This window comes from Hemicordylus capensis, chromosome 1, assembly GCF_027244095.1.
Source record: "Hemicordylus capensis ecotype Gifberg chromosome 1, rHemCap1.1.pri, whole genome shotgun sequence".
Classification (NCBI taxonomy): domain Eukaryota; kingdom Metazoa; phylum Chordata; class Lepidosauria; order Squamata; family Cordylidae; genus Hemicordylus; species Hemicordylus capensis.
This window is the reverse complement of record NC_069657.1, coordinates 443926668-443952607: the sequence shown is the minus strand read 5'-3', so window position 1 is coordinate 443952607 and position 25940 is coordinate 443926668. Positions and strand designations below refer to the sequence as shown.

The window sequence follows — 25940 nt, the reverse complement described above, 5'->3', positions numbered from 1 at the left end:
AGTGTACTACATACTTAGGTTTCTCCTCACAACAACCCTGTGAAGTAGGTTAGGCTGAGAGAGAGGTGACTGGCCCAGAGTCACCCAGCTAGTATCATGGCTGAATGGGGATTTGAACTCGAGTCTCCCCGGTCCTAGTCCAGCACTCTAACCACTACACCACTCTGGCTCATGATTGAACATGAGATCTTCTGCACACAAAGCAGATGCTCTGCCACTGAGCTATGGCCCCACCCCCTTACACAGGAACATAGGAAGCTGCCATATACTGAGTCAGACCATAGGTCTATCTAGCTCAGTATTGTCTACACCAGGGATTCTCAACGTTGGGTCCCCAGATGTTACTGGACTTCAACCCCCATAATCCCTAACCAAAGGCCACTGGGGCTGGGGATTATGGGAGTTGAAGTCCAATAACATCTGAGGACCCAATGTTGAGAATCTCTGGTCTACACAGACTGGCAGCGGCTTCTCCAAGGTTGCTTGTGTTTCGCCCCCTGCTGTGAAACCTCTTCCTTTAGGAACATAGGAACATAGGAAGCTGCCATATACTAAGTCAGACCACTGGACTCTCTAGCTCAGTATTGTCTTCACAGACTGGCAGCAGTTTCTCCAAGGTTGCAGGCAGGAATCTCTCTCAGCCCTATCTTGGAGATGCTGCCAGGGAGGGAACTTGGAACCTTCTGCTCTTCCCAGAGCGGCTCCTTCCCCTAAGGGGAATATCTTACAGCAGACAGTGTTCACATCTATTCACCCATTCAAATGCAAACCAGGGCAGACCCTGCTTTGTGAAGGGAGACAATTCATGCTTTCTACCACAAGACCACCTCTCCTCCCCTTTCCACTTGAAAGGAGTTTTTTTGTCACCGGAGGAGCAAAAACACACATAACTCTTCACCTGCTGCCTGAAGCGATATGTTCTGAGAAAAACTTTATTGCCCGGTTCAACTGCAAAACTAGCTCTCTCAGACCAATTATCTATCTCTTCTGATAGAGCGCTTCTTGGCCTAAAATGCATCATGATCTGGCACTTTACATTCAAGAAAGGTGATAACTACTTACTAGGATGGATCTTAAGGAGTGCAAGTGGAAGGAAACTCACATGAGTGAACTTCCCTACCTACTCCTCAGCACAACAGCCCTCTGTGCCCCCTGAAAATCTGTTGCTGAAGGCCAGGAACCCTCCAGAACAGGATGATATGGGGCACAGAAGGCTACAGGGAAGGAGGGTTGCATGAAAATTTCCCCTTCTTGCACAAACGGAAGTGCCGTTCATTTGCATAAGCACAGGTTAGAATTTTTGTCATTGAAAGAACTGGGCTGTTTTTAATGATTGGAGTTGTGCTCTTTTAGAGTAGGGTTTCAGCACTGTAGGGGGTTTCAGAGTAGGGTTTCAGCACTTTTAAGTCTGTCCTAGAAATTTAGCTTGTCTATGCAAGCATGATTTTAGATTATGGTTATCCAGCCCTTCAGCGTCCAGCTGCTTAAATATCCAGACTGAGAGACAGATGGAGAAATAAATGTTCAGTGTCACACTGACCTGTACAGAGATAGAGCAAGGTGATTACTAAGAAAGATCCCTTACCACCACCCCCGCCAAAAAAACAGCAAGATAATTCTGACTCCAGAATATATTTCTTAGCCTCCAGACCTTCTTGCATTCATGGGGGATGTACATTTGCAGCTGACCTAAGCATTACAATGTTCTCTTTCCGTAAAGTCAATAAATCCACACTATAGGAGAATTAAAGGGTAATTGGTTTCGTTTCCATATTAAAATACTTTCAAGGCATATTGTCAGCATTTTAAAAAATTCATAACATTTCTCTGAATATGATTTCAGGCTTCGAAGAGAGAATACAAAATGAAGCACATTAAAACTTACATTGCTCCAACTCTAGCTCTTTTGTCTCACTAAGGTCACAATCTTTATCTACGTTTTCCTGAGCTCCCAAGACTTGGGCACATTAAGAGGGGGACAAAATGTAAATTTTAGCATTACAAGAAAGCTCGGGTTTCATCTGCAATCAAGAAAATTAATCTGCCTTTGCAGGATAAGAAGAACACGCAGGCAGCATTGACAATGGGCATGTAATGGAGTTATTCAGAACAGAAAGTAAACATATAAACAGCACTCAAGAATCTTGTCCCCAGTTTACATATTCTCCATGAGGGCATGTCTGTGTGTGCATATATCTATATATATACAGTATATATCTATATCAATATCTAGATATAATGCAATTCAGAATCAATGCTAAATGTACCATTGAGGAGGGTACTGGATTGCCAGCATGGTAACGATAAATTTCCTTTTCACAGAAAGAAAGAAAGAAAGAAAGAAAGAAAGAAGGAAGGAAGGAAGGAAGGAAGGAAGGAAGGAAGGAAGGAAGGAAGGAAGGAAGGAAGGAAGGAAGGAAGGAATTAATTCTATGGTTAAAAAAAACTAGTACATGAGCCAGCTGTGGTGTGGGGGGTGTTCATAAAACTGGTTTGCCAAGTTCGCTTCAAGTCCAAAATGGGCTCAAACAGAACCAGGCATGTTCAGTTTTGGCACCCGAGGGGCCGGCTTGAATTTGAATCAGTTCAGGCCCCGTTCAGGGGTACCAGGGATTGTTCTTTTAAATGGCAGACTTGCTGACTCCAGGACCTCGGGGGGTGGGTCCTCCAGTGGTTCCCTCTCCCCCTTGCCAGCCTCCCCCCGGACTCCCACAGGCCAACCCGGACACGCAAATGGCCCATGTGCACATGCCGAGGCCTCCAAAATGGCTGCCATGAGCTCGGAGAGCTCATTTGTATGGTCGGGCTGGCCCGTGGGAGACTGGGGGGAGGCTGGTAGGGGGAGGGGGAACAGCTGGAGACACCCCCCCATGGCCACAGCAGCAGCACCCCCCTGCACCAACACCCAGCCCCCGAGGCCTCAGAGGCAGTAAGTCTGCCATTTAAAATAAAATCCAAACCGACCTGGCCCAGAGAGTTCGGCTCAACCTCAATCTGGGCCTGGTCCAGCTCGAGGGCGAGCCCTCGGACCGGGCCAGCTCAATGGCGGCATGGCTTGAATTTGAACCAGTTCGCACATCCCTACTGGGGTGGCCACTCTGGGGTGACCATCTGGGGGGACGAATGCTCATTGTGATTTTTGATAAAGTCTGCACCCCTAGAGATGGAAAATAGGTGATAGCATTACAATGCTTTCAGTGTGTTAGAATGCTTTTATTATCCTGACCATTGGGCCTACTGCAGCCAAATTTGCAATGGTGTTTCAAAAGCTTTTAAAAACACAAAAATGATTATAACAATGTATCCATGTTGTCAGAGGACTGGAAATAAAAATTGGCAATGTTCTCCAAAGGTTATTCCATGGAGAGAGCACCCAAATGGGTTCATTGTTACCCTAACCCTGACCCCTAATCCTTACCATAAACCCTTTGCTCCATGCAAAAGTGACACAATCTTACCCTAATTGTTTGGGGGCAGCGATAAAGAAGGGGTGAGAACACACAGAGTTGTAAATACAACAATGCTATCACTTATTTTCCACCTCTAGTGCGGGGAGATTTGCCAAAAATCACTATGAGCATTCACCACCTGATGGTACCAATCGCCAAATTTGTGGGCCTGGTTCATGGACTAATAGTTTAAGCCCAGAGTTAAGGCCATCTCACTTCAGCTCAAGCTGCACAAAGTCAGGAAACTGGAACCTAAGGCTGATGCCTTAACAGACATGCCATGTGATCAGTAATGACATTGTACAATGTCAGATATTCTGCTTGCCTACAATTTGCCCTCTGTGCACTCACAATTGTTCTTAGTCTTTGAGGCCCAAATCGAGATGGAGTGCTTTGCACCAGCAAAGGTGACCCATGTTGTCCATGTGAATGCATGGAAGGCAGGTTTTAAGCTATAAAACCTATATTACCGCCTCCAGGCAATGGTCAAGCACCTCAACTGCCTCTCCTGATTGAGATGCAATAGAGAGATACAGCCATCAGCCTACTGGTGGCATCTCACTCCAAACCTCCTAACGACCTCTCCCAGCAGCTTCATATTGATGATGAAAAGCATAGGGGATAAGATCGACCCCTGAGGAACCCCACAGGTCAACTCCCAGGGAGCTGAACAAAATTCCCCCATGACAACTCTTTGATATCGACCCTGGAAATAAGAGCGAAACCAGCACAATGCAGTGCCTCCAGCCCCCAACTCCTGAAGCCTTTCCAAAAGGAAACCATAGTCAACAGTATCAAAGGCCTCTGAGAGATCAAGGAGAACCAGAAGGGTAGCACTGCCCCTGTCCCTCTCCCAGTAAATGACATCAATCATGGTGACCAAGGCTGTTTCAGTGCTATGACCAGGCCTGAAGCCGGACTGGAATGATCACCATCATCCACAAAAGCAGTTGTGCAATTATGACAAAGGCAGGGTTTTTTTCCTGAGTCATCTGTTTGCATCTCAGTTCAGGTCGTCCTAATGGCAGCATGCATTGCTACTATGCTTAAAGGCAGACAATCCAACCCCTTATAACAAATATTTTAAGGAATGTAACGCTAATTGACCAATCGTTTCCTTTTCAAGTCCTGGCTGGACGACTATTGCGCAAAATTCGTACCATGTTTCTCAATCAAGGACTAATAGGCTTGCTACCACACAGACTATTGTTCCAACTCATTTCATGTTAAATGCTGGAGGTTTTTCACACCTGGCTTTTAGTGCGCATCTCCTCCAGAATGGAGGATGTGCGTTCACATATTGGCCAAATTTACCCCAAAGTCCCTGCAAGCTATCAGTGAGCACTTCACACAGTATTTGGGTTTTTCACTGCATGTTAGAGTGTAGCCCGATTTATATCCGGTGTAAAAAAAAATCTGCTTTTTATGTTAATTTGGGGGGAGGGTAACTTCAAACTCGCAGTAAACCCACAGTAAAGCCTGTCTGGGAATGCGCCTGCTGCCTGATCAACTTACTGTTGTACAGTACAGGTTGCCAAGGAGGCCAGCCCAGTTTTGCATGGGAGTCTGTACCGCTGGGATCGGGCCCAATTCCAGCAGCACCACGGCAGCAAAGCCACCTGGGAAGCCACTCTGTAAAACAAGGTTAAGGGAGTAAGCGCTCCCTTAACCTCATTTTTGGGATCGTCTGTCAGCCACAGCTGTGCTAGCAGACTTGGGGAGGGGAGGGGAGGAGATCCCCATAATCCACTGTGCACTTGCGTGGTGCATTATTGGAGCTCCAGGGGGTGGGACGACATGCCCCGGCACCCCAACCCTCAGAGCTACTGGCAACAACCAGGACTCATCTGGGTGGGTGATCCGCCCACCCAAGGAAGGAGGACTGCTCGTGTGCAGGGGAGGTAAGTATTTCGTGGCTTCCGCCCCATGCCCCTTTAGAGGGCATAGAGAATGGGCACTATGAGTTCTTGCATAAGTAATCATGTTTTCTCCTTTTTCACAGTTCATCGGTTACTTTTCAGAAACCTGTTTCTAGATAAGGACACATTGGGAACTTCAAATTCTGACAGCCACAAAGCTCCCTAGGGGACCTTCAGCCAATCACTTTCTCACAGCCTAACTTACTTCACCGTGTTGTTGTGGGCCCCACATTTTAAGAAGGCCATTGATAAATTAAACTGGAATGGGTTCAGAGGAAGGCCGTCAAGATGGTCAGGGGCCTGGAAAACAAGTCTTGTGAGGCTGAGCAAGGTTAGCCTGGAGAAGTGAAGACTGCAGAGAGATATGATAGACACCTCCCAACTAGGGGTGTGCAATTCGGATTTTCGGTGATTCGGTTCGGGACCCGAACCGAATCACCCCTGTTCTGTTTTGTGCCCGAATATGGGCCACCTGAATCACCCTTGATTTGGTTCGGATTCGGATTTAATCCGAATCTGAATCCGAATCGACTCGGGGGGGAAGGGGCCCAGGGACAAAATATTGGGGTGGGGTGGTAGTGCCCAATGGGTGGAAGCTACCACCCCAATTTCAGGGGGATTGGGCAAAGGGCTGATTTTTGGGGAATTTCTGAAGTTTTCATGTCTTTGGGGCAGATTGGGGCAGAAATTGGGGCCTGGGGCAGAATAGTGGGGTGGCATGGTAGTGCCTAATGGGTGGAGGCTACCACCCCAATTTCAGGGGGATTGGACAAAGGGCTGATATTTTGGGAATTTTTGAAGTTTTTGTGTCTTTGGGGCAGTTTGGGGGCAGAAAGTGGATCTGCCCCAAAAGAGTGGGGTGGGGTGGTAGTGCCTATTGGGTGGAGGGTACTACCCCAATTTCAGGGGGATTGGGCAGAGGGCTGATTTTTTGGGAATTTTTGAAGTTTTGGTGTCTTTGGGGCAGATTGGGGGCAGAAAGTGGATCTGTCCCAAAAGAGTGGGGTGGGCTGGTAGATAGTGCCTAATGGGTGGAGGCTACCACCCATCCCCAATTTCACCCATCCCCTCAGAAGTTTTTCTGAAGGGATGTTATTCCCTTATTTTCTGAGGTGTGAATTCTCATTCTATCATAGCAAATGAGATTTTTTTCAATTAAACAACTCTCATGACCCCACTTTCACTTTTTCACACTCTCATTTACTAAGAATATGATGAATGGATCAATCTAGCACACTGCACCTTATGAAGAAAAACCTCAGAAATTCACCAAAATTCAGCCCTCTGCCCAATCACTCTGAAATTGGGGATGGGTGGTAGCCTCCACCCATTAGGCACTATCTACCAGCCCACCCCACTCTTTGGGGGCAGATCCACTTTCTGCCCCCAATCTGCCCCAAAGGCACCAAAACTTCAAAAATTCCCAAAAAATCAGCCCTTTGTCCAATCCCCCTGAAATTGGGGTGGTAGCCTCCACCCATTGGGCACTACCACCCCACCCCACTCTTCTGCCCCGGGCCCCACTTTCTGCCCCAATCTGCCCCAAAGACATGAAAACTTCAGAAATTCTGCAAAAATCAGCCCTTTGCCCAATCCCCCTGAAATTGGGGTGGTAGCCTGCACCCATTAGGCACTACCACCCTACCCCACTCTTTTTGCCCAGATCCCATGCTATGTCCCTGAACTGCTCCAAAGTCACTAAAACTTCAAAAATTCCCAAAAAAATTGCTCATGAGCCGAATCACCCGAATTTTTCAGCCCCAAAATTCGGGTGATTCGGCTCGGCCCCAAAAAATATCGGGGGGCATCGGGGGTGATTCATTTCAGCCCCGAATCACCTGAAATTGCTCGTTTCGGGCACAGATTGATCTGTGCCTGAAATTTTTTGCACATCCCTACTCCAAGCATCTGAAAGGCCACCTCATAAAAGAAGAAGCTGATTTGTTCTCTGTTGGCCCTGAAGACAGGACTGGGACCAGTGAGTTGTCCTCTTTGGTTCCCTGTTGTTGCTTTTCCAAGGTGCCCAATTGGACAAAGAGAGCGCTACACATGTCTTGACTCTAGGCAGACATTCAAGTGAACTCGCATGGATCTCCCCTTCATATGGTTCACTGGCCCTGGATATAAGGTGAAAATAGAGCTTGATCTACATTAGTTCCCTGAATGGAAGACTCAATAAAGTTTTATGGATGGTTATTTCAATTTGTTTTATATGATATGAGGCTTTTGATTGTTGTGTTTTAATTTGTGAACCAGCCAGAGATATTATATGGGGTGGAATATAAATGTGATAGATAGATAGATAGATAGATAGATAGATAGATAGATAGATAGATAGATAGATAGATAGTAGAGCCGAGCAGAAAGTTCTTTGGGGAACTTTTTCATCTCAAACCTTGGGCTTGGAGTAGCGTTTCATGAAACACCCCTCACCCCCATTTTTTGCAGCCACTGCTGTCTGTTTGTAGGGTCGTGGTGGCAGCAGCAAACATGCGCCCCACTGTGGCTGGATGCTGATTCTTCAGTACTTCATTATTCCTTCCTGCCTAGAAGATTCCAGAGCGGGGGAGAGCATTACTTTGTGCTCGTGCTCACTTTGCGGGTTCATGACATCACCCTGTAGAATCGTCATGAACAGGGCTGGATCCGATTTTTATGGCAACCTTAGCAAGGTGACTGTGGTAGTGGACCCCCAGCACCAGAAGGTATCAGTACAAGGCTGGCATCAGCACATGAACAGTGACCAAGGATAGACTGCTGATGCTGGCCCTGGCCCGCTGGGGAGGATCAGGCCCAGTGGCTGCTGGTTGACTGGACCCCCTGTGTTGAAACCATGGTGGCAACACAGGTTTCTTAACATTCACTCTTGATGGACCAGCAGCAACAGTGTTCTAGCTAGTGGCTAATGCTCACCATGACTTCCCCCCACAATGCCCCACAGAGTTTCATGATACTGATTGACTTCCAGACTAATGTTGAATGCAACAGGAAAGAAACCTTCCACCACCCTCCCCTTCCCTCTGCAGCCCACTGTGCTTCCCCAAAATATGTCCCTGTGGGCTATGGCACCCTCAGGGATCTATGTTGAGGAGGCACAGTGAGCTACAGAGGGAAGAAGGGGAGGGTGGCAAGAATTTATCCGTCCCCATTGTGCAAGCAAGATTTTTTCAGTAAAGGCAACATTAGGCTGCTTGTCAGCCACTGTTGCTGCTGGTCTGCCAAGACTGAAAGAAACCCTTATCACAGGAACATAGGCAGCTACCTCATACTGAGTCAGACCATTGGTCCATTTAGCTTAGTGTTCTCTGCAACAGGGATTGTCAACGTTGGGTCCCCAGATGTTATTGGACTTCAACTCCCATAATCCCCATCCAAAGGCCACTGGGGCTGGGGATTATGGGAGTTGAAGTCCAATAACATCTGGGGAACCAAGGTGGGGAGGGATTAACGTTGACAATCCCTGCTCTACACTGACTGGCAGTGACTCTCCAAGGTTTCAGGCAAGAGTCTTTCCCAGCGCTACCTGGAGATTAGGGATATGCAGGGAACCAAGGTGGGGAGGCTTGAAGGTGGCGGGGGTCTATCTTTAAGAGTGGGGGAGGGTGCATTTACCCCTCCCCCCACTTTCCCCCCACGGGTGGCTGTGTTTTCCAAAGCCCATCGGGGCGGCAGCGTACCTCCCTGCCGCCCCATTGCCCTCGTCTTCCGTATATGACCGGAAGTTGCTGACGAGCCTGCAAAGGTCTTTTGTTCAAATCTCACCTCAGCCATGAAGTCACGGAGGGACTCTACTGGACTCCTCAATCTGTAAAATGGGGATAATAATACCAACCTACTTTTCAGACTGATTCTACAAGTTTATGCATATGAAGTTTTAGTTTTTTCCCACGAGAGCCTCTCAAAGGTGCAGAGTTTCTATGGAGGTGGTATGTGCTTTGGAAAAGGAAACAAAAGGGCTGGGAACCCATGACACAGCGCATACGTGCATAATGCATGCTTCACTTTCCCTTTTTTATTAAAATGTTAAATATTTTATCACAACATGAAATATTAAAATATTTGCCCAACTCGCATAGAATATATTGGAGAAGGTCGCTTCTCCCCAGAAACATTCTTCATTTTTGTCAAAGGACAGAAACAATTAGAAATGTTGAAAAGCTGCTCTCTGAGAGATAATCCCCTGCAAACCCTAATTAACCCCCACCCCCATCATCACAGCAATGCATCACATTGTACGGAATTGGGTTCCAAACTGGAAGGAGGGAGGTGCTCCTGTTCTTTACTAGTCTGGTTCAGACAACCCAACAAACTACGGTTTGTTGGATCATGAATGAGGGCAGAGCAAAGTTCCCATGTGATCCCTCCTCCCCCTCCTTGGTGGGCCTGGTTAAACTGAAAGCTTTGCTTTTAAGACAGAGATTCCCATGTTGTCAGAACTGGTAATGTGTGGTTTAAGAGCTCCTACAAATCAGGGTATCAAACCAAGATCAACCATGCTTTGATTGGATATCCTGGTTTGTAGGGATTACCTATGAAACTACAAGTCACAAGCAGCCCTGATTTAACAAGCAAAGAAGCTTTCCATTTAGCCAGGCTCATGAGGGGAGGAAAGGGGAAGTGCCCATTCGCTGTTCTTTCTTACTCATTCATGATCCAACTAAGTATGTTTACTTGGGATTCTCTACACTGAGTTTTGGGGTCCACGATTTTGTAGGACAAGGTGGATGGTCATTTTTAGGAACATAGGAAGCTGCCTTCTACTGAATCAGACCACTGATCCATGAAGTTCAGTATTGTCTACACAGTCTGGCAGCGACAGTCTCTGTCAGCCCTTTCTGGAGATGCCAGGGAGGGAACTTGGAACCTTCTATATGCAACCATGCAGCTGCTCTTCCCAGAGTAGCCCCATTCTTTAAGGCAGGCATGCTCAACTTTGGCCCTCCTGCAGATGTTGGCCTGCAACTCCCATAATCCCTGACTATTGAACACTATGGCTGGGGTTTATGGGAGATGTAGTCCAAAAAAAGCTGGGGGCCCAAAGTTGAGCAGGCCTGCTCTAAGGGGAATATCTTGCAGTGCTCACATGTTGTCCTCCATCCAAATGCAAACCAGGATGGACCTTGCTTAGCAAAGGGGACAATTCATGCTTGCTACCACAAGACCAGCTCTCCTCCCATCTAATTTTTTGCATGATGCAATGTGAATTACTGGACAAGCAAGATTCTTGACTCTGTGATGGTTGTTCCTTGACCACCTCCCCCAGGTTCCCCAATGGCTGGACCACCCCCACCCCCACTGGCACCTAAGACAGCAAGGTAAGGCACATGACACATGATGCTTCATGACATGTACCCTCCCCATCCCCTTCCCTGGCAGTGTGCACCTCTTCCTTCCCTCACTATGTGTTAACACTACTGCTGAAGCCCCACCTTCTCTTCCTCCCACGACTGCTTCCTGGATTTCAAAAAGAAAGAAAAAAGTGGATGAGTAATCATAGAGTGGTGGGCTAGAGCATCTCCCAGGAGATCTTCTTGGCCACCACTTCTCTCTTCCACACATCCTCTTCCACTCTGGTCCCCTTCCCCTTTTTTAGATAAGCAATGGCCACAGTTGGCAAGCTAAGGTGGCCAATGAGGGTAGCCAGTGATTGTGGGGTAGGCATAGGGTGCCCCCACCAATCTGCTTCCTTTGCCACCTGAGGAGACCATGAGGACTGGTCTCATGGATGGGTCAGCCTGACTTACCACTTTAGAAATGAAAACCAGTGATCAAGGTGTTTGAGTCCCTTTCGTATGAGGAAAGTCTAAAAGATCTGAGGATGTATAGTTGCGTGTGTTTTTAAAGACAAGCAAGAAGGGGGTGAGACAGACATTTATATCATCACTAAGAATGCAGAGAAATATATTTGCACCCCTCACACTCTCTTCAAATGTCAGAACTGGGGGCTACCTACTGAAATTGATTGGGACATACAAATGCCTTCATACAAGGAATAATTTATCATGTAGAATTCACAGTCACAAGATGTGGTGATAGCTTCTAGCTTAGCTGTCTTTAAAATGGCATTAGACAAATGCAGGGATGGTAAGTCTATTAATGGCCATTAGTCATCATAGCTAAAGAGAACCTTCAGGTTCAGAGGCAGACTACCTGACTATCATGGTGGGGACAGACAACGAGGGAGGTTCACTGCCTCCATGTCTGGCATGGAATCTTTCCAGGGCATCTGAGTGGCCTCTGTTAAGTGCTTAAAAACAGACTAGTGGGGACTTTTTTTGTGCTCCAGGGGGACACTTTGAATGTTCTTGGCTCAGGTGAACAGACTTTCCCCCATCTCACCAGTCCAAAAATTGTTACGTAAATTGGCTCTATGTGGCCAGGGAACTGTCATAGGAACATAGGAAACTGTCATATACTGAGTCAGACCATTGGTCTATCTAGCTCAGTATTGTCTTCACAGACAGGCAGCAGCTTCTTCAAGGTTGCAGGCAGGAATCTCTCTCAGCCCTATCTTGGAGATGCCAGGGAGGAAACTTGGGACCTTCTGCTCTTCCCAGAGCAGCTCCATCCCCTGAGGGGAAGATCTTGCAGTGCTCACACATCAAGTCTCCCATTCAGATGCAACCAGGGTGGACCCTGCTTAGTTAAGGGGACAAGTCATGCTTTCTACCACAAGACCAGCTCTCCTCCTGTCCATGTGCAGAGGAAGCCAGGGCTCCTATTACTGCTACTGCTACTATGGATATTTATATACCGCTCTTCAACCAAAGTTCTCAAAGCAGTTTACATAGAAAAATAAATAATACACAAATAAGATGGCCCCCTGTCCACAAGGGGCTCACAATCGAAAAAGAAACATAAGGCAGATACCAGCAACAGCCACTTCCAATGCAGGTCCGATGCTGTGCTGGGGCTGGATAGGGCCAGTTGCTCTCCCTCCGCTAAATATAAGAGAATCACCACTTTAAAAGGTGTCTCTTTGCCCAGCTAGCAGGGGTTAGGCCAGCACATCCTAGGCTGCTCATAACTGTGTAGACCAGGGGTAGGCAACCTTGGCTCTCCAGCTGTGGTTGAATTATAACTCCCATCATTCCCAGCAAGAATTTATTGTGATTGGGGATTATGGGAGTTGTAGTTCAGCAACAGCTGGAGAGCCCAAGTAGTCTATCCCTAGTATAGAAGTTTGGATCCGGGCAAATTCAGCTTCTCCTGCGATGCATAGCAACCTGCTCTGGCTGACAGCCTGCCAAGATGGGTGGCATACAATGGGTGACACATGTAGAAAGACATGTGGGAGATGGCAGCAACCTTGAGGGCTTAGTACATCGTCCCTCTGAATGACGTGGATGTTTCTGGTGCAATGGATCACGGATGGTCACAGAACACAGATGCGAGATTCGGCACGTCCGTGCCCAACACAGCAAGGCGTGTTACCTTGAGGGCATTAACCACCGCTTCAGGCTGCTGAGAAGGTGAAGAGGCCTGGTCACTGAAGCCAGCTGGATGGCTTGAAGAGCAGACAGTCCCATCTGCCCCTGATGGCATCCTAATAGGACCCTTAGTAGAAAACCAAAAACTATTTAATAGAGGAACGTGTGCTGAACTCATCAAGAAAAACAATTCCCCACGCCACCCAACCCCTTCTGATCCACAAAACTGGGCATGTCAGGTATACACACTGAGTACAGTGATTTCATTCCACAGTCTGCATCTTGGGCCCCTGAAGAGATGGACTCTTCTGGGGCAGGATATCATCCCTTTAAGTCTAAAGGTCCCGTCACTTCCTCAGCCTTACTGCGGTGACGATGAGGCTTCAGCCTAAGGAGTCAAAAGACCAAGCCCAGATCAAGAGAAAGCTAACCATGTCTGAGTCCCACTTTGAAACTCAGCCCCTTACTACTGATTTGTCTCAGTTGGTGAGTTCAGACACCATGCAGAACCCTTGTTAATGTTGAGCTCTACGCAGCCTCCCTCAGCCTCAGGACCTGTGTGCTCCCCTCTCCATCCCTGTACGAACATCTACTTCCTCTCTAGGTTAGGAAAAGCCAAAAGGGAGGTCATTCACACAATCAAAAACTGTGTTCTGCCTGGGTTTGGGAGCTGTGTGCGTGCCCAATTTTTGATTGTGTGGAAGCAAGGTAGGAGGAAAACCTGGGTAGCTTTTCCTCCTACAACTCTTTCCATAATCATTTCCTTCTACCTTGCTTCCAAGACCAAAAATTGGAAGCATACACAGCTCCCAAACCCAGGTAGAACACAGTTATGATTGTGTGGATATCCTCACTGGTGGTGATGTATGAACCCACCAATCTTGGCTTCTTCTAACCTACTTGCTTCAAGGAAGTCAAGATCTGAAACTACTTCAACCCCTGGGTTCAGATCTTGGATATTCTGAAGCAAATAGTTTGGAAGAACCTGAGATTTGTGGGATCAGACATCATGACCAATCTCAGCTCTTCCTAACTTAGAAAGGAAGTGGACACTCATGTGGGGATGGGAGGGGGAAGTATGTGCTTCCTGGACTGAAGAACATTGTCACATAGGGTTCAGCTTCAACCGAGGTTCTGTGTGAGGTCTGAACCCACCGATTTCAATGGGGCTCCAATGAAGCTGACTTCTCTGGACTGAACCCCAGGGTTTTACTTTCAAGGCAGCTGCAGGGTCAAGCTTGCAAGGTCACATTATCCTAACATGGATTATAGTGGGCAACATTCCAGAGTTTCCAGCAGAACTTTCCAGCTGAATTATTCTAACAGGCATGTTGTAGTCTGTGGGGCTTCTCTTGAATACAGAAGATTGCATAATGTAAATAAAATCAATGCCATTTTGGAAGTTTTCTCTGATTGCCCCAGCAATTTTGCTAGAGGCACACGAGCCCTTTGAATACAAGGTTCAAGACGCATCCTGCAGCATTTGAGAGAGTTCAAGGTGAGACTGCAGTTGCTGGGGCAACCTAATCCAGCCGTCTGCTTTGGCACAATGCTAAAAATACCCTTGCTGCAGCCTCACAGTACCGAGCCAATCAGCCTGGACCCACTGCCACATCAGAACCTTAGGAGATGCTGGTGACATTTTGAACCTGACTTCATCATCATCATCATCATCACACACACAAAAGTCTTCACTGTTTTCATCCTACTTTATTTAAGTCAAGTGAGAAAGGGGGTAGGGTTGGAATCATTGTTTGTAAGTCAACCCTTAGTTACAAAAGACTTGCTTTAAGCAATCGGCAGATCTGTGGTGGTGGTGGTGAGAATCCATTAGGATAATCAGAAACTCGGTGGTGAAAAGGTTAAATGAAATTAGATACACTGCCCAAACCCACAGTGAGAGAGGCTCTGTACAGAGTGGTAGGGGGCTCATAAATCAAAGCAAAATGGCAACATCCAAAATACCTGTAGTCAAACAATGATTCAATATGTATTAAGGCATTTCAATTTTTTAAAAACAAATATCATAAGAACATAAGAACAGCCCTGCTGGATCAGGCCCAAGGCCCATCTAGTCCAGCATCCCGTTTCACACAGTGGCCCACCAGATGCCACTGGAAGCCACAGGCAGGAGTTGAGGACATGCCCTCTCTCCTGCTGTTACTCCTTCACAACTGGTACCCAGAGGCACCCCGCCCCCAAGCCTGGAGGCGGCCTAGAGCCCTCCGACTAGTAGCCGTCAACAGACCTCTCCTCCATGAAATTATCCAAACCTCTCTTGAAGCCATCCAGGTTGTTGGCTGTTACCACATCTCGTGGCAGAGAATTCCACAAGTGGATTATGCGTTGTGTGAAAAAGTACTTCCGTTTGCTGGTCCTAGATTTCCTGGCAATCAGTTTCATGGGATGACCCCTGGTTCTAGTGTTATGGGAGAGGGAGAAGAATTTCTCTCTATCCCACTTTATCCACACCATGCATGATTTTATAGACCTCTATCATATTTCCCCGCAGTCCTCTTTTTTCTAAACCAAATAGCCCCAGGTGTTGTAGCCTTGCCTCATAGGAAAGGTACTCTAGGCCCCTGATCATCTTGGTTGCCCTCTTCTGTACCTTTTCCAGTTCTACAATGTCCTTTTTAAGATGTGGTGACCAGATTTGTACACAGTACTCCAAGTGTGGCTGCACCATAGTTTTGTATCAAGTGCTAATGAGATAAATATGCAACTGTGCTTATGTAGGACTCACTCTCTCTCTTATACACACACACACACACACACACACACACACAAACACACGTTTCTTCATGGAAATGTGTTGGAGGTTTCCTTTTTTATTACTGTAAAGTGTGAGAATGCTAAGGCTCTTGTCTTATATTTAGCAGGGAGAGAGCAACTGTCCCTATCCATCCTCGGTGGTTGTTTGGTCAGTATATAAGTTTAATAAATAAAATAAATAAAGGCCTTTGGAGGCCCCCCACCCTGGCTGCATTGTCCCCCAACACTCTCTCTCTCTCCCCCCCTCTCATACACACATACACTCAGTGTTTTTAACAGATGAGTTCTTGAGGGCACAAACAGCAACTGAGCTCACAAGAATGTAAGAACAGAAAACAGGTATATTTATGCAAATATGCATTAGCAGAAACCTTCCAACATGCACCTTAACGTATTCCCTTCCCACCTATTACTTTCCCCACTCCCCCCACTGTCTCTAAAGCAGAGGTCCCACTCGGCCGCCTGGCACAGCACAGGTCGGTGGCATGGCCCCGGGACCGACTAAAGAGGATATGGGGGCCCCCAGGAGATGTGGGGGCCCAGGACTTTGGCCCGGAAGCCCAGGGGTAAGAGCGCTTCTGATTGTGAGCCCTTTTGGGAAAGGCAACCATCCTATTGATTTATTAATTTTTCTGTGTAACTGCTCTGAGAACTTCGTGGGAAGGCAGTATATAAATATTCATAGTATAGGAAAAGTAGTAGCAGTAATAGTCTCAGGCCCGACAGAGATGTTGGAGCTGACATATTTTCTTTCCAGCATTGTGGGTATTTTGGGACGACATCAGAGAGCCTCTGCCAGTCGGAACTGTCAGGACTCAGCTTTCCTTTACCTGTGACCAGGTGGGGGCAGGCGGCATCACTTCCTTTATGCCCCAGAGGCCGTTTAAAAGGGAGTTGTTTTCTTTAACTTGCCTTCTTGGTCTCGGAGTGGCCTGGGTGGTCCTGGGATGGGTAGCTATTAGCTGGAGTTTCAGAAAAATTCTCTGCCACAAGATGTGGTGACAGCCAACAACCTGGATGGCTTTAAGAAGGGCTTGGATAACTTCATGGAGGAGAGGTCTATCAACGGCTACTAGTCGGAGGGCTACAGGCCACCTCTAGCCTCAAAGGCAGGATGCCTCTGAGTACCAGTTGCAGGGGAGTACCAGCTGGAGAGAGGGCATGCCCTCCCTGTAGGCTCCCAGCAGCATCTGGTAGGCCACCGTGGAAAACAGGATGCTGGACTAGATGGGCCTTGGGCCTGATCCAGCAGGACTGTTCTTATGTTCAAAAATTTGCCAATCCCAGAAGCACCCGGGTCACAAGAAAGCAAGTTAAAGCAACACAGCAGAAAATCCTTTTAAGCTCAAGTCACAGAAGGCAAAGCAGGTGCTTGAGTGCTTCCTCTGGAGCAGAAGTGGGCAAACTTGTGGCAGGGTGGATAATGGGAGTTGTAGTTCAACAACAGTTGGAGGGCCAAGTTTGCCCACCTCTGCTCTGGAGTGAAGTCATGCAGTTTATCTCCTGCTTCCACCTGGTCACAGGTAAAGGTCGGAGGAAACAGCAGTGCGGGGGTGGGGGAGGGTCCAACACACACGTCGGAGTTCTGCAACAACGTATGACACGGTGGGGGGGGGGAGTAAAAGGACCTGCTGGCAGTGCAACTGTTGGGTGGTGCTGGAATCTGCCATTTGGGGCCACACACAGGTGGGCCCTAGACGAGGCCTGCATAAAATTGGTTCTTAACCATATAACTGCATATAATTGGTTCTTAACATTCTGGCATCTGGAACCTCGGCCGGAAGACAAGCCCTGTGGCACCCAAGGGCCGTCAGAATGGTGGAATGATTAAAAGAAGAAGACGGAACTAGGGAGTCCAGCCTTCCTTAGTGTTTTTTTAAGCCTGGCTAGACTTAAATCAAGGTGATTTCCTTGCTTTGGAAAAAATAGTTTTAGAATGAAGCTATATGCTTGTCTGCTTTACATTTAAAAGCAAGAGAGAAGAAAGTATCCATCTATCATGCCACCATCATGCAACCAACATTTCCACACACACACACACACACACACACACACACACACAAACGGCCACTTCAGCATCTCCACTCCCATTACAGATCCTAGCCATTTCAGCCCAGCCCAGCCCAGCCCAACCCACCCCATGTGATAAAAGATACAAGTCTGCTAGGATCATACACAGGGAGGAGAGCTGGTCTTGTGGTAGCAAGCATGACTTGTCCCCTTAGCTAAGCAGGGTCTGCCCTGGTTGCATTTGAATGGGAGACTACATGTGTGAGCACTGGAAGATCTTCCCCTCAGGGGATGACCGAGCCGCTCTGGGAAGAGCAGAAGGTTCCAAGTTCCCTCTCTGGCTTCTCCAAGATAGGGCTGAGAGAGATTCCGGCCTGCAATCTTGGAGAAGCTGCTGCCAGTCTGTGTAGACAATACTGAGCTAGATGGACCTATGGTCTGACTCAGTATATGGCAGCTTCCTATATTCCTATCTTCCCCCACCCCGTATGCTGTTCCTTAAAGATGTGGGGGTGCAGTCCATCTAAATGTGGCCCAAATGCCACTATAAAACAGGGATGTGGAGAAACTGAGAAAATTCTCTGATGTTTCTCCTCAGGAGGAACACTGAAATTCCTCCCCCACATTTCACTCCGGAAAAATTTCAGTTTCTACTCTAAACTAGTATGGGGGCACTCGATATTCATGAGTTCAATTCCTGTGGCTTCACCTACTCGTGGATCACTTGCCTGCATACCGTATCAGTTTTATTCTTGTGGGGGTTAGTTTCACTTCTTTGTGGTTTTCTACCCCTCACCATAACTAAATGTTCCCAGCCACTGGAATTGCTTCTTTAAGTCTCCCCACTCATGAGCTGGGAAAAAGCTGGGGGGAAAGCATTGGATCGCCTTTGAAAGTGTGTTGATGCTTAAAGAGGCGGCATGAGTTACTGAGGGAGGCTATTCACACGATTGTAGAAAATCAGGGGCTAGCCTCCCCGATTTCCTACAACCGTGTGAACCACCAGGCTCAGCTGCGAGCCCAGTGGTTCTTGAGCGGGTAACCCGCTCAAGTAGCCCGCCCCTTAAACCGGGGTTTGGGATCGTGAGTAGCTGCAGCGTGGCTCAGCACCATGGCTACTCATGAGTAGACCCCCGGCAGGAGGCTGAAAAGCAGCCTCCCAGCTTGGGGGTCTCCCCAGTATGCCCTGTGCGCTCGTGCAGGGCATACTGGAGCTTCCAGGGGCTGCGCGGCCCCCAAACTCCCAGGCCCCCGCCGGTTCTGTCATGGAGCTGGCAGTTGTGTGGGTGGCCGATTCAGCCGCCCAGGGCTCTTGCCCTGCTCGTCTGCAGGGAGGCATTTCCCTCCCTATAGTGGCATTTCCCCACAAAACCGACTGATTGTGAGACCCACCTCGGTGTCTCTCCAGCTGCCACTTTAAGCATCCCTGCTTCCCATCTGGGGAAGACCCAACTGACCGAGGCCCCTCAATTCGGCCATGTTCTCTCCCTCAGCATTTTCAAGAAACACTTAAAGACTCAGCTTTTTTAGGCAAGCTTTAAAAAATTTACATTCTTGTCTGTTCTAGTGGCTTTTTAATTTGTAAATCTGGTTTTAATGGGGGTCTAATTTTAACTGAGCTTTATTCACTTTAAACGGTTTTATTTGTTTTCTTGTTGTGAGCCTTGTTGTGAGCCCTCCAAACAGTATCGAAGGGATGGGATATAAATATTTGAAATGGAATAAATAAGTAATTGGCAGTGCATGAGCTGGGGTGACGTGCACTCACGTCTTGAACACGAGGGACAAAGCATACTCCAAACCCGCCCATACACATTGCTACAGACAGACCCACATGAAGACAGGATAACCAAACACTGAGGTCATTCACACAACCAAAAATGGGGTAGGACAAGTGTCCTGCCCAGGTTTGGGAGCTGTATGTGCTCCCAATTTTCAGTTGTGTGGGTGCAAACAATTAGATAGGAGAAGGGAGAAGTGATTGTGTGGAAGCAAAGTAGGAAGAAAAGCTGGGTAGGACAGTGTTATCCTACCCAGCTTTCATACCCAGCATTTGACCAAGATAGGAGGAAAAGCTGTTCTGCCCAGCTCCTGTCTCCCACACAATCACTTCTCCGTCCTCCTACCGAGTTGTTTGCTCCCACAAAACTGAAAATTGGGAGCCCACACAGCCCCCTACCCAGTTTTCAGTTGTCTGAATGACCTCACTATCTTTTAGTACAAGGAAAAAATAACAGAGCATTAAGGGAGAGAGAATCCATAAAAGTGGTGCACGATGGCTTTGGGGGGAAATATCTTAAGCTCCTTGTTTCTTTCTTACACTCAGCCTTTCTCCTTTCCCCCCCACTAATCCCACTGACAGTGGAACAGCTGTCTAGTTTCAGTACAAATTTAAGATGCATTCTGATATCCACACCACCGCAGCACCCTTGGCCCCCTCCGTGCCAAAAAAGCCAGAACAAATTAATCTCTTGTGGATCACTCCACTTCCAAGTTAATCATTCCCTTTTGGGGCGGTGTGTGTGTGTGTGTGTGTGTGTGTAATGATCAAAGCCAAAGAATTGGAAGTCTTCTGCATGCATTACAGTTTGCAACCCCCGCCTTGCACCCCTGCTCATTTGGCAAAGAGGCACCTTTTAACGTAGTGATTCTCTTTATTTAGCAAGGGGAGAGTATCTGGCCCTATCCACCCCCAGCACAGTACCTCCAGTGACTGTTGTTGGTGTCTATCTTGTGTTACTTTTTAGATTGTGAACCCTTTGGGGACAGGGAGCCATCTTACTTATTTGTTGTTTCTCTGTGCAAACTGCCCTGAGCCATTTTTGGAAGGGCAGTATAGAAATCTAATAATAATAATAATAATAATAATAATAATAATAATAATAATAATATATTATATAATAATTAGATTATATATATATATATATATATATATATATATAAAATATAATAATAATTATTATTATTTTTATTATTATTATTTATTTACACAGTCAGACAGGTGTTATTGACTCCTTTGTTTTATCCAGACATCCAGTCCTTCCCAAGGACCTGGGATGGCTGAATTTTATTATCAATGTGTTGCTGTTATTATAGATATCGTCGCAGAATATAGGCTATTTTCAGTAAAGTTGCTTTTTGTAATTGGCCGATGGTGATTTCTGTGGCCCCTATGGTGTTGAGGTGCTCTTCAAGTCGTCAACAACAACTATTATTATTAATACCTCAGGCAAATGAGTTTTCTTGGGGTATATAGCAAGCCAGAGGTTGCCAGTTCAAATCCCCGCTAGTATGTTCCCCAGACTATGGGAAACACCTGTATTGGGCAGCAGTGAAATAGGAAGATGCTGAAAGGCATCATCTCATACTGAACGGGAGGAGGCAACCTCTCCTGTACTCTACCAAAGAAAACCACAGGGCTCTGTGGTTGCCAGGGAGTTATTCACACATGGCTTCATGCTGCGGGGTAAATGTTGAGCAAAGCCACTTTGAATAACACTTGAGGTATTGAGGGAAGCAACCCCTCCCCTCTGCTCTCGGGTTTTGTTTCGATGCAAGTTCACATGGCAAGCCTCCGTGTTTGCCTTCTAGCCAAGGGATGGGGCTTTCTAAAGAGCTGTATCTGCATTTCTAAAGAGAATGTCCCTCTTATCATGCTAATGAATCTACCTCACTGCCTCTCCCGATTTGCTCCAGCATTTTCAGAAAAAGTAGCTTAAAACAAGTATTTTTAAAACTGGGAAATACACCGAGATAAGCTAGAATTTGCAAGGCAAAGCCTGATTTGTGTGTGGAAGGGGTTAAAGGATCTCGAAGGGACTTTGGGGTAAGTTTGGCTGGTGTGTGAATGCACACACTTTCTTCCAAATGAGATTTGGGGTGACAACCCTGTCTGTAAAGCCTCCAGGAGTCGACACTGATTCGATGGCACACTTTACTTTATATCAGTGCATCTATTAGTTTTATCTTGGGGTGTATCAGTGTGTATTCATTTCAGCAGAAGTGAGCTACTGCTTGATTCTAGAACAAGAGGAAGAAAGGTATTTGGAAATAGACCACATATGGACTATTACCAAATCCAAGCCTAATCCATTCTACAATCCTATTCACAGCTGAGAGGAAGGTTGGCACTTACTTCCAAGTAAACACGCATAGGATTGCACAGCACGTCTTATTTTATTTTCAGTGTTTCAAACCTGCCTTACCCAATGCTCAAGGGAGCATTCAGCATCATTTATAAAGCATCCCAATACAAGTAAAACGAAAAAGCCAAAACCAACCCAAGGAACATTTCTCAAAAGTTGCTTCTGGTTTCTTTTCACCTTAAAATGCACAAAGTGGCAGCCAAACCTGGAATAAAATCATTGCTCACACATCTTATATAAGATAATGAACCCACCCACCCCACAAAGTCATAATGTATAGCCTGGATCTAACTCCCACCCCACTTTTTTTTAAAAAAAGAAGCGTTGCTGCTATGGCAGGAATTTTCAGGCATACCTGAATGCTTTCTGTTTTCTGGATCCCTGCCAACCCACCTTTCAAGCAGGATGTGACAGTGAAACTGTATTTGTGGCTCTGATCAATGATCACCACATTAAGATCAATAGAGGCGATTGCACCCTATTGATCCAGTTAGACTTTTCTGCAGTCTTTGATACAGTTGATACTGCAGTGCTGGAATTCTTGATCTTATGCAAAGTAAAGATGATTTCAGGAAAGGTGATTTTAATAAGTTCAGGGAAGTGCTAGGTAGGATTCCATGGCTGGATCAACTACCAGGGAAAGAAGCCCAAGATGGGTGGGAAATCTGAAGGAGTTCCTAAAGGCATCATCACAAACAATTCCAATGAGGAAAGGGGAAAATGGGAGAAAAATGTCCATGTGGCTGCAAAGATACAGTAGCTTAGTGATTTATCTTTATATTTATTTCTCTAAGACATACCTGTGGCTAATCCCATGTGTGGCAGCTCTCGCGAGAGTTCGCAAGCAGCTGCTGGATCATTTGCGAGCAGCTGCCAGACAGCCACGGGTACGGGGCGAGAAAATGGCGGCAGCTGCAACAGCAGCAGTAGCTGGCTGGCCAGCCGGCCAGTGGGTGGGGAGGGAAAGCACTAGCCAGGCTGGCCAGCGAGGGAAACCATTGCCGCCAGTGGGTGGGGAGGGAAAGCACTCTCCAGGCCTGTGGAGAGGGAAAGTGGACTGGGAGGAGAAAAACAGACTGGGGCTGAAGGGAGGGGGAGAATGAAGATGGGGAGGAGAGACAGGGAGAACTAGGGGTGCAGATGCTCTGCCCCGGATAAGCTAGTTTATCATATATTTTTATTGCCTGATATGTACATCCTAGGTGATGTACAAAATTTGATGAGCTGAAAATAAAAATGACACATATAAGAAATTGAAAGAAAGACAGGTCATCACAGACCTGTCTACAAACAGGTATACTAAAGGTCTAGGACTAGCAGTCATCACAAAACCTGTCTGCAGATGGATCTGTCCACAGCCCAGACCTGTAGGGACAGCGTTAGGAAAGATAAAACTCAGACAAGCTGAAGCTGGCAAGGGATGCTAAGAGCAACAAAAATGGCTTCTTTTGGAATTTTTGAAGCAAAAGGAAGAGGAACAAAATGCCAGACCCACTGCTCAGTAAGGACGGTGAAGTGTGAATGGGTGACAAAGAGAAAGTAGACTTTTCAGCTCCTCTTGGTTCAAATCTTCTCTCAAAAGTGGAACTTGTGTGCAATCTCCCTAAAGCAGTGAGATTGCAGGCTAATGCACCACTAAAGTGAGTGGTGTGCTAATATGGTAACTACGCTCCTATCGCCTCCCTTTTCCACCCCTCAAGCCGTATTATCATCTCTAATTATATTTTATTAATATTTTCATTAACATCTCAAGGTACTCTGTGATGTTATACTGGGAAATGTGCAAACCCTTGCAGTCTGTCTGATTTTAAATCTCTTATTTCTGATTGAAAAACTCAGCGGCAATATGTATATATTTTCAAGTTTCAGATAGTCCTGCAAAATTGTGGATAACTGATTCAGAAGCCAGGAAATTGCCACCCTGTATTATGTTTTAATTTGTCAACCACCCAGAGCTTTTATATGGGGTGGTATAAATAAATAAAATGAATAAATGTTATGAGAAACAAAAGCAGGCTGGGGGCTGGGTGCAGATTTGTCAAGTACGATCATGTATATACACCATATCATTCCATGTGCAGAATCTAAAGCCTAATGGGGTAGTTAGCGATATAATCATGACTTTGGCACTGATACAGAAAAAAGGAAGCAATCACAGTTTCCTAAGTGGCATGCCTCTTTCACGGAAAATCACAATACCCATCCTATTTTAAAACATTAACTTTTCTCATGCTGAGGAGACTGTTCGCTGAATTAAGGGTGCAAACTATGCCCTCAGTACCTATTAGGTCTTATTAGATGTTTGCAAAATACATAATGTCAAAAATCATAAATAAACAAAAAGAAATGTCGTATTTCGTTCTGGAAATCAGACTGTCGGGAGGAACCAACATGTCATATCAACTTGGTTGGCTGGGGCCAATCAAAAACTCAACATTTCTGCTGGATTTTCCTTGCTCTCTCATGCTCCTCACCGTCACTGGGGCTTTTATGCACAGCAGGTTGTACTGCAGGTTTACAGGGCAGCTTTACTGCGAACCCGAAGTTGTCCCCCAAAATCCGAAACAAATAGTGGATTTTTTTACCCGAGATATAAATTGGTTACACTCTAATGCACAGTGAAAAGCTCAGTCCGAGGCTCTGACTGCCAGGGCTCCATGTAGCTGGTGCAGAACGCCATCCAATAATGCCCAACAGAGAGCCTGTCAGGTCGACACAACTGTCCAGCCTTAGTATTCATTGATAGGCAGTTCAAGCCCCCTCGATTGCCTGCAAAAGTGTTTCTCATCTTATCCAAGCAAGTGGACAAGAGTCTACCTCTCCTTGTGCCTGACAAGCACAGAGGGTTTGCAAGCAGGATGGTTTTCTCTCTCATTTCCATAGAAGTTTGGACAAGGGAACAAGCAACAGGAGCTTCTTCTGATTTTCCTTTGTCCAAATCAGGGATTCTCAACGTTGGGTCCCTAGATGTTATTGGACTTCAACTCCCATAATTCCCAGCCCCAATGGCCTTTGGTTGGGGATTATGGGAACTGAAGTCCAATAATATCTGGAGACCCAATGTTGAGAATCCCTGGTCCAAACTACAGCACAAAGAGAATCCGTCTGAAGTTCCTGGCACATCCTTGGAGTCCTCTGGGAGTTTTTCTGGGCCATTCCCCTGAACAAGCTGGTGAGTAGAATTCGGACACCTGCAGAACATTCTGGATTTAACTGGGTTTGTCAGTCCACCCCAATATGGCTACAGTTACATTCTTACATAAGATATGAGTGAAGGGAATGGAGGAATACACTCATTGTCACAAAGCTGACAGCAGAGAAAGGCTAAATCAATAATATAAAGCAATTCTCTGTTATATTATAAATACATCTAATTTTTATCACCAGCAAGCGATCTGAAGCCCTTATTTTTTTAAAAAAGTGAACAGGAAATTGGAACAGAAAACTCTCTGAGAGAAATTCTGAGCACAAAAACTTTAACAATATCTCTGTCATAATAGCACTCTAGAAAACGAGATGCATTTTTCCAGGGTTGGCTCTTACAACTGAGACTTTATGCACAACTGCATTAGAGGTGTTCATTGGTCTTTTACAAATATTCAAGAAAGTCTTAGGGAAGAGCAATATCTCGCGGACAGGGCTGGATGATGACAAGCTGAGGCCCTAAGCCATCTCAAGCTTAAAAGGGGGCTTTTAAGGAGGCTATTATTAGACCACTTTTGAAGAAAACTACATTGGATCCCTCAGAGTTTGCGAATTACAGACCTGTTTCTAATCTTCCATGGTTGGGCAAGGTGGTTGAGCGGGTGGTGGCCTCTCAGCTCCAGGCAGTTTTGGATGATGCAGATTATCCAGACCCATTTCAAACTGGCTTTCCTGTGGGCTATAGGGTTGAGACTGCCTTGTTGGCCTGATGGATGATCTCCAATTGGCTATCAACAGAGGGAGTGTGACTCTGCTGATCCTTTTGGATCTCTCTGCAGCTTTCGATACAAAAGACCATGGTATCCTTCTGGACCGCCTGAGGGGGGTGGGATTGGGTGGCACTGTTTTACAGTGGTTCCACTCCTACCTCTCTGACAGATTCCAGATAGTGTTGCTTGGAGATTGTTGTTCTGCTAAGTGAGAAATGAAGTGTGGAGTTCCACAAGGCTCCATACTGTCTCCAATGTTCTTTAACATCTACATGAAACTGCTGGGGGAGATCATCAG

General features: G+C 46.4%; 1 protein-coding gene across 8 annotated transcripts in view; it reads right to left on the bottom strand.

The window, feature by feature from the left end:
* The window catches only part of CCDC85A (coiled-coil domain containing 85A), a 222631-nt gene that overhangs the window by 8731 nt on the left and 187960 nt on the right, over window positions 1-25940 (bottom strand). For 2 of the 8 annotated variants that reach the window (XM_053246439.1, XM_053246454.1), the window contains exon 4: window positions 12803-12925. The exons of 4 other annotated variants lie outside the window; for them this stretch is intronic. In XM_053246439.1, coding sequence (XP_053102414.1) covers window positions 12803-12925 — 123 coding nt within the window. Of the gene's footprint in view, window positions 1-12802; window positions 12926-25940 lie in introns of those variants that run through there. 2 more of the 8 variants (XM_053246491.1, XM_053246481.1) reach the window with 2 other exon arrangements.